At 37.9% G+C, this 9,769-nt stretch overlaps 1 protein-coding gene across 1 annotated transcript; it reads right to left on the bottom strand.

Annotated features, from left to right (window-relative positions):
* Nucleotides 1–382: 382 nt before the first annotated feature.
* On the bottom strand, nt 383–2,943 carry LOC123320437 (extracellular serine/threonine protein kinase four-jointed). Its single transcript, XM_044907756.1, has one exon. The coding sequence runs from the start codon at nt 2,696–2,698 to the stop codon at nt 1,385–1,387; it is 1,314 nt and encodes a 437-aa protein (XP_044763691.1). The 5' UTR covers nt 2,699–2,943; the 3' UTR covers nt 383–1,384.
* Between the last annotated feature and the right edge of the window lie 6,826 nt (nt 2,944–9,769).

Raw genomic sequence — 9,769 nt, 5'->3', positions numbered from 1 at the left:
TTCTATATATATATATATATATATCATTTTTGATTATTAAACGTTTGAACATTGTAAATTTCATTCAAAATAATATTCTATTCCAAATTGAATATTTTGACTCAATGAATGTTAAAAATGTTCAAAATAAATTTTATTATATTCTGTACGTTACCAATTACTTGGGACAGTTTTAAGTGGATGCTCCCTTCGCGAAAAACTGAAGATGTTGTTTTATGTAAACTAATGATCATAGGTCTTTCCTCAAAAAGTAACACGCTGTCAAGAAAGGAAAAAATTTCTGTTTTTTACTTGTTGAAGAGTTGAAGAAATGGTTCTTTGCTGGCACATTCTACCAATAAGGCTACAATTGGAATCGAACCAACTCTACAGTCATATACTAGATTTTTGCATTCCCAGTCATAGAGGATTATTGCAATGAATCGTTTTTTCAACACATATCTTCAACTTGAGAAATTTCGTTTAATACGAAACTTCTTGTAAAAAATGGAAAAGGGGTTATATTTTTCAACAAAATTGAGAACATATTTATAGATACCCTTTTTATTGGTACAACATGCCAACAAAATGCCACTCCTTCAACTGTCCAGTAAGTCCAGCCAATAAAAAAATATAATAATATTTTTTTACTAATTTTTGAAATCAAGGAGAGTCCAAGAGCTTCAATTTAGAAGAAATACCTCTTCAATTTACCACAAGGAACAATTCTCTGAAAACTTTCGCAAATATTTTATAACACCCTGTAAAACTGTTAATTTTTTAATATTTCTGATAATTTGGTGAATGCCTCAATCTATCTGTCATTCATCGACTAGAATCGTTCGATTCCTAGTTAAATATATTCGATTTTGTGTCTTCCAGAACGCCACATCTATTCAGATTGTTGTGAATTCTATACGCATTCCACAACACAAAAGACTACGTGGAAAACGAACACACAGAGCTTTACAATCCATTCATTCATTCAATTTTCTATCGCTCCGTTCGAAGGTGTCACTACGGACTATCCTAACAAAAGACCTTTAAGGACCTTTGTCGAAACCAGCATCTGCGAACAAACTCCAATACCAAAAAGCCAAAACGGACCAATCTGGATACAAATCGTTAATGGGAACATAGAGAACTATCAACGTTCGAAACAACAATAAATAAAATAAATTAAACGCGTCCGGCTAAGGAACAAGTTATAAAATTATACCGAAAATTGCCGGAGAGACAGAGAGAGAGAGACGGTTAGTCTGTTCGATGTTTAACATATGTCAGAACCTGGGTCCACGGATCGGAATTAACATAAACCAAACAGGCCGTTCCACACACGGGTTGATTTACTTACTTGACCATCCAATGTGTCGCAATCGAATCGGAATAAGATCCTAAAACACCACTACGCGTTGCCATCGTCCGAGTAAATCGACTCGCACTTGGATATCTGAGCGTAAACCTTCTCGATACGTTCGTTCAGTACCTTGACACTCTTTTCCGGCAACGACGGGAGTATGTCTTTGATCGCGGCACTGTTCTGCGTCTCGAACCTCTCCCTGAGCAGCCTCCCGACGTCACCCCTGGTCCTGAGCTCCCTGATCACGTCCGCCGTCTGTTTCCTGAACACGCACAGGTTCTCCAGGAGCACCGAGTGGTACACCTCGTACTTCTTGAGCAGCCTGTACCCGTGCAACAGTCCGGACTCGTTGTCGAGGAAGACGAGCAGGTCGCCGTCCGACTTTTTGGCGAGGTTGTGGGCCGGTGCGTCCATTATGTTCGCGTTCCACTGGTAATTGTAAAGGTTGTTCACGATCCTGTCCAGGTTCGCTGTCAAGTAGTCGAAGATGATGAGGTCGGACCATTGGGCGAGCTCCACGAGGGTCCTGGTCAGGTCCACGGCTTCGCGTACTTCGTTCTTGGTCATGTTCAGCACGTCGAACTTGTTCAGGTGTCTCTCAGTCGGTCTGAACACGTCAGGGATGTTCGCCGTGCCCAAATCCGAGATGAACTGGGTTAGGACTATGGCCCTGTTGGAGTTCCACTGGGCTGAGGCTATCTCGTTGCGGACGTTGGACCATAGTGGTGATTTCAAGTCGACTATACTGACTGTGCTGGGCGCTAAATTCGGGAGTTTCAGTATTTGCGCCAGGTAGAAACTGAACAGTTCTCCTTGGATTTGGTCGGTGTTCTGTCTGTAACGCACGCAGCCTTTAAGACCGTCCTGGAAGACCACCAAACGGTTCTGCATCCTCCCACAACCCGTCTCCATCTTAACTGCGACAGCTTTATCCACGTAGTTCCTCCAAAGGGCGTGTTTCTTCTCCTTGTAACCCTCAGGCAGGGATTTCTCGACCAAATCACCCCAATAAATCCCGTTCCTTATCAACTTCCCATCCTTCTCCTCCTCCACAGCCTTGAAATTCTCCACGAAGGATACCGTAGGGTAACTGTTGATTTCACTGAGGTTCTTGGCACTGAAACTGTTGCTCATAAAGACACTTCGTATCTCGGACGTCTCGTTGATGGGCGGTAACAAACTGGTGGAGTTCGAAGAGCTCCTGAAGTACACCAAGGGCAGAAAGATCCCGAGCAGTAGACCAACCACGAAAGCGAATAGAACACTTACGAAACACAGGTTTTTGTAGATGGGCCTCGGATTCCCAATGTTCTTCGATGAAGCCGAGCTGAAATTCACGTAGGGCGTCATGCTGACCATCAGTTTCAACACTTTATTGACGAAAATCGCACGTAGAAGTTTCACCGTCGCGTTCGGTCTAATCGCCACGAAAAAACCGAGACATGTTGACGTTTCGAAAGTGTGTTTCAAGAGTCTGGATCTACCGTTAACGTAGACGTTCGTTCATCTTAGGAACTGATCAATAATTCATGGAGTCTTATGTAAAATCGGAATCGTTCACGAGTTGAGCGTGTGCGATGGCTGCCACCACGACCAGCTCTGATCGGTACGGTAGGAATACTGCGGTGCCGGAGTCACTTCTTCACCAGGTTAGGTTCTACCAGTTCAACAATGGGCCTGCAGAGTGGGAAGCATTACTGGAATATTTCGAGCGACGGAGACGGCGATATCGGGGCGAGACCGATGAGGGGTCGAGATAGAGGATCTTGCGCGCGGATCGACCGCTGCGATAAACGGCGGGTCGGAGTGAGACGATGCGATCCACTCGCGGCATTTTCGGGCGAACGCAGATTTTCAATATATCACAATTATGATTTCGCGAAGTCGGGATAGAATGCCGGGCCACGTCTGGTCTTCTTTTTCGACGTAGTCGGCGATGGAGTTTTCGTTGTTCACTGCGGACAGGGAAATGTTCATTTTTGGGCAGAGTTTGAAGAGAAAATTAAGTGTGAAGTTTGGAGTTGGGAGAAAAAATGTAAGAAAAATCACACAGGCCAACAAAATGAAAAAAAAAAATTTGGTGCCGGAAATCTAACATCTGATTTTAGATGTTTTTAATGTGCTGATTCCAAAAATGCCACCAGATTTTTTCTATCAGCTCTAGTTTCTGAGATACACGTTACAGGTTAAATGGTATATTGTTATATATTATATAGGTGTTCTTTTACATAACGGTAACAAATATGGCTCAATTCCTATTGGTCATTCTACTACTATGAAGGAAGAAAATGAAACAATAGCATTAGTTTTGAGAAAAATTAAATACGAAGAACATCAGTGGTCAATTTGTGTTGATTTAAAAATGATTAACTTCCTCCTTGGACAGCAGAGTGGTTATACAAAATATCCTTGTTTTTTGTGCCTTTGGGACAGCAGAGCTAAAAATGAGCACTGGGTTAACAAAAATTGTCCTTCAAGAGATGTCATGATTCAAGGAATACAAAACGTGATCAAGAAAAAATCTTACTTCCGCCCTTGCATATCAAGCTAGGCCTAATGAAGCAATTTGTGAAGGCTTTAAATCGAGATGAAAATTGTTTTGGGTATTTGTCACGTCAATTTCCTGGCATTAGCACGGAAAAACTAAAAGCTGGTATATTTGATGGTCCTCAAATAAGGCAACTTGTTAAAGATCCACAATTCACCACATCAATGAACGAGACTGAATCTAACGCTTGAAGTTCATTTGTTCAAGTAGTACAAAATTTTCTTGGCAATCATAAAGCAGAGAATTACGTAGAATTAGTGGAAACTATGCTTTCAAATTTTAATATTCTCGGCTGTAACATGAGTATAAAAGTTCACTACCTCCACAGCCACCTAGATGGTTTTCCAGAAAACTCATATACACAATTTTTTTTAAAAATCTCAAAAACTAGATCTGATAGACAAAATCTGAGAACTTTTTTACATTCTGCATCCAAAAATTACTCAGGAACAGTTAAAAAATCGCAGGCACCAAAATATGTGTTGGCCTGTGTCATTAATGTGAAATCGCCAGCTCCTGCGAGGCTTATAGGCGTTTGTTATGGGCCCCACTTGGATTTTGATTTTGTTTCCACCAAACTAAATCCGTTTCGGACTCGGTTTCGGAGGACTTAGATTCAGAGTCTGAGAAAAAAAAGATTTCCCGTCTGTGTATGTTGCTTTATTGAGTGCACCTTAAATATGATACACAAGACCCGTTACCGTTACCAAACATACTTAGTGTTAAGTGTCCCTTTTTCAGTGCCTCCCAGCCCATACACCAGTCGCTGGCTAGAATTTTCTAGAACTAATCTGAGATCCATAATAGCGGTTTTTACAGGACACTGCAGACTCAGAGCCCACCTCAAAAAACTCAAGATCGTCAACGACCCACTCTGCAGACTCTGCTTAGAGGAAGACGAAACAATTGAGCATATCCTCTGTGACTGCCCGGCGGCAGACAGGGTCAGACTCGGAGTTTTCGGCTCTCCGAAGATGATCCTAGAGGAACTCAAGAATCACTCCCCCTCCGACATCATCTCCTTTTTGGGTAGGATGGGACTAGAGGGAGAGATTTAGCTCTTTGAGCATGCTTGTGTGCTACAATAGACCGTTGGTCGCGGTGGCAGGTTTGGGTTAGTCCGTCCAACACACCCAGCAATCAGTAATCAATCAGTAAGTGTCCCTTAAAATGAACTCTTAAGACCCTTTTGCACCAAACGCACTTAGTGTTAAGTGTCCCTTAAAATGAGCCCTTAACTTAAATTACGTGACACCAAACGTTAAGTGACATTTAAATGGCTAAAGCTAGCCTTAAATTTAAAGCGCTCCTGTAATGACCACTTAGGTATTTCAGGGCGGGATTCTAACCTAAAATAATTTGTTGAACTGGCTGCAGAACTTCCCATTTTTGATGGATTTTGAAAATTGAATGAATTCATTACTGAATACCCAGCCTTTTCTTTTGCCTTCATTGTAATGACATCAGTCTTTTTTAATTTTCAATTTGGTGTCACAAATAATACTATAGTTAGCAACAAACTATTTTCTTCTGTTGAGAAGTTGAGTGCTCTTCACAAATTACCACCACTTGCTTGGCAATCATTCATCATATTCGATTCGTACTAACATGGACAATAAGGACATTTTTTTCACGTTCCTCTTCAACAATAATAAAACAAATTCACACAAGACCTTACAAAGGAAGTGTTGTACTTATATGAACTTAAGTGCCTTTTATTTGACAATCATTTTAATTATCAATATTAATGCTAATTCAACAACAAAAAGTTGTTACTCTTTTATAATATTATAATAATGACACTGACTGATAGGACCATAAAGTTAGGTTAATGAAATGGCAACGATCATCGGCAACCGGGCAACCAATGAAATGGCTTTATTAGACTAGGATGAAGTTGCACCAAAATAAAAAACAGAAATATCACTAGATATAAAAACTTAAGGGCCCCTTACTTAAGATTCTGTTAAGCCACAGTCGTGCAACTGGGAATAAAATTAAGCGTCCATTAACTTTGAATGACACTTAGTTAAGTACTCGTTTTAAGGGGTATTGGTGCAAACGGGCCTAAAAGGAGTTTTTTCATCAATTTTGATGGAAAGATTTTTTATACCAGGGGGATTATATCAAATCCAGAACCGTATCGCTCCAACTCTGAGGCTTTTTTTCAACAGGAGTTAAAACTGGTCAAAATGAAGCGTTTCACCAAAAATCACCTATACAAAACTTTCAGAGTGACAGAATTGAAAAAAATTGAAAATTATTACTGAAATAGATAATATAATAATTATTATTATTAATAATAATACGACCCTAGACCGTTTGTTGGCTGAATTATCGCAAAGCAGTGGGAAAAACTTATTTCCTGATTCGACCATGTGGTTTCGTTTAGGATATTGACTCGTTCGATATTTACGTGGTAATGAAAATGGAAACTTAGGATTGCCGAATTTTTCCCATTATTTTTTAGTTACTTGCACGATTTTATGTAATGGCTCATTTCGATACCAACTTACAGAAGAGACTTAGGACACACTTGCAAGGTACAACAATTATGATTATCTCAAAAGCGATTTGATGCATCTAATCCGATGAACTTGGTACTGAAGCATTCATTGTCCAGCCATATGTTTATGTTTTGTTTTTTGTTTCGTTAATGCGATGCCGGAGTCACCTTCCACAGTCCCGTACTTGAAATTCATTGAAATTTTGTCGAACTTCTAGGGTTTGAAAACACCCTCTATATTTTGAATAGGCAAGATGGGGTATGTTTGAAAGGTCTTTCCATTGAGAGTTCAGTATATCCAATTGTTTTTTTATACAATCAATATGTTTTTGAGATATTCAAATTTGAATTTTGTACAGAATTGCTCATTTTTGACGATAAGCGATAACTGCCATGAAAATACCAGTCATAAAAATATTTCTATCTGTTTCTTTTATCAACAATTGAGCTAGAAATATTTTATTCGGTGACAGAAAGAATTGAAATAATTCCTCTACTTTCCAAATATAACCAAAATTTACTCAGCAAAATGGAAGGGCTGTTTAAAATTCAAAAGTGACAAAGGTGACAGGAAGAATTGAAATAATTTTTTTACTTCTAAAAATAACCAAAATATACTCAGCAAAATTGAAGGGCTGTTTAAAATTCAAATGCGAATACCTATTCGAAAACGAATGGATTGCATGAAAAGAAAAAAATGCTGAACTTACTAGAGAAAGGTCTTTCAAATGAGGTAACCCATTTTCCCTATTCAAAATAGAGGGATTGAGCTGTAACACTAGAGTTGAAGCCATACGGTTCTGAATTTGATCTTGAAGTTCTCCTCCTGGTGTCAAAAATTGACATTTCGGAGCGCTATCACACAAGATGAGTCTTTGACTCGTTCAAATATTTCAATAGTAGATTCTTGAGGAAAATATAAACACTTTTTTCCTATACCATTTTTTCCGAATAGGCTCGGTTTAAAAGATACAGGCTGTGTAAAAACCATAAAAAAATCATTATTAGTTCTCATTTCACAGTTTCATATAATAAAATGAATTTCAGAATATGGTTTACCATTTATTTGATGAACCGTTTTCGAATACAAGATATCACCCACGTCTTCCAGTTTCCTCATTATGACCATTACGTACCATATAAATACCAAAAATTCAAAGAACCCAACTCTTGAAACTGAGTTGGACGCTATCTAATGAATATTTTAACATTTTGTAAAATAAAAGTATTCTTCATATTTTCTCGAATGATGCGCCGTTTTCGAGTAATTTGATGTTCAAAAATGAAAAAAAATCTGTATAACTTGAAGAATTGGGTACTTTGGTTATATGCAACTATGTTTAAAAGATCCACAGTGTGTAGTGTCATACATTCAGCTTGTTATTCTGAAGAGACAATCGAAATAGCCTATGTCGATCAGTAGGGAAAACCCTAATGAAATTACTCACAAAATACCGAGGACCAAAATGCTACTCTCAAGGCCTGAGTTGATTTAAAATATTAAATCAACTCAACTAGATTTCCCGAAAACGTTGATCCCCTGGCCTACTAGCAGTTAAAACGGTTCTCTGAAAACATTTCTCAACACAAAATACGCAGAAAATCATCAAAATTTATACAGGAAGAACAGTAAATCCCTGTAATATAAGAAATTCTTCTTCCTTCCGATTTTGCGGTTTGACGTTTGACCGCATATTGAAATCTCCTTCACTAGAATTCGCGTAATTCTCAACATAACATAATTAAGTTGTGTTGTGGTCACTGACCACGTTGTCTGGCACTTATATTTATAGAATAATTGCCTGTGTTGTATCATCTATTTTTTGTCATCGATGAGTGAGTTTAGGGGCGTGCGGAGGTTAATGGGGAGGTTGGATGTTTGTTACTACCTGAGTTTGGAAGTTTTCGCTGAAATTGGTGGGTGTCCGACGACGGTCAGGTGACTCAGTCTGGGCGATAATAGCTGAAAAATGTTTTGTTCATTACTTCCTTTACCGGAATTCTGTATCCATCGATTCCATTGAGATTTACTACATTTGGTCCGATTTTAACTACCTGAAGAAAAGAACGTAAATTCTTTAGATGCTTCGGTTCACTAGGGACCCTAGCAAAGAGATTTATGAATTCAGTTGAGTCATTTATTTGACGCTGAAACAAGGTAATGGTAATGAGTACATTTTGTTAAGATAATCTATTGTTAATGATATTGTAGTCGAAAACACAAAAACACACAGTAAGGTGAACCCACACTTTTTTTGGAGTATTCACACTGTAACCTAATTTTAATTATATCAGTGTGTTTTCACGTTTTTCCATTTAACATACTCATCAAAGATTATAGAGTAGAAAGATAGGAAACGAAGCGACTAAAGTGATGTGAGCGCCATCTGTGTTTCAAATGTGTTTTTAAGGCCCTAAAACTGGTTAAATTATTAATTCGACGGACATATGAAATTTTGTGAGATGTCAGATGGTCATTTTGATCAAAGAGGTTTTGAATGTTTTGATTCTCATATCGCCTTTTGTTTATCAAGCTCGTTCCGAGAGTTGCTGATTATTGAAATTATGTCTAATTTCTTGGCGGAAACCTCAAAAAATCGTTCGAAAATTATTGTATGGTGAAAAACTTTGAATCAAATTAGACAAATTTTACTAAGGAAAATGGGAATATAAGTATTTAAACTGGTAACATGGACTCGGTCATTCATTGATTTTTATTTTCAGTGCTACGAAGTGGATAAAATTTTCTTGGCGTAAAGGCCTACAAACACTACTGACTACACCATGTGCATACTGCAAGTCGATTGAGAACTGCTCATATACGTTAATTGTTGTATGTAGGAAGCATACCTTGCGCATGAAGGGTCCATTTAGGGGAAATTATGACTTTTATACGTCCTTTCAAAGATTCTGAATATATATTCAGAAATGCAAAAGTTTCATGGATTTCGATATGGATGTCTGTCAAATTTTTTTTTGCAAAGTATAAGTTTTATAAAACCTTCTGTGAGTGTTTTGTTCATTCATTAATCAATTTGTATATTGTGTCATAAAGAGACCATACCATGAATAAATCATAACAAAGCATGAAGAAATTATACTAACGGGCTTGAATACAGGTCTTGTATACCTCTATAAATTTTTTTCAATTGTGGTTCTGAAAATATTGTAAATAATAAGTAAGTAACGGAAATGTGTATTCCATGACCATAAATTGAATATTGATTTATATAAATTTCTGATATGAATTGTACAAATTCAACTTAGTTTATTAATGCAAAGCGTTTTCACAGAAAAAACACCTTTGACGTACCTAAAGCAGAAAACCATACTCTTGTGTCCTAGTCAAAGCTCTTTCCGTTGTTCATAATTTCAA

This window comes from Coccinella septempunctata, chromosome 9, assembly GCF_907165205.1.
Source record: "Coccinella septempunctata chromosome 9, icCocSept1.1, whole genome shotgun sequence".
Lineage (NCBI taxonomy): Eukaryota > Metazoa > Arthropoda > Insecta > Coleoptera > Coccinellidae > Coccinella > Coccinella septempunctata.
This window is presented reverse-complemented; position numbering and strand designations above follow the sequence as displayed.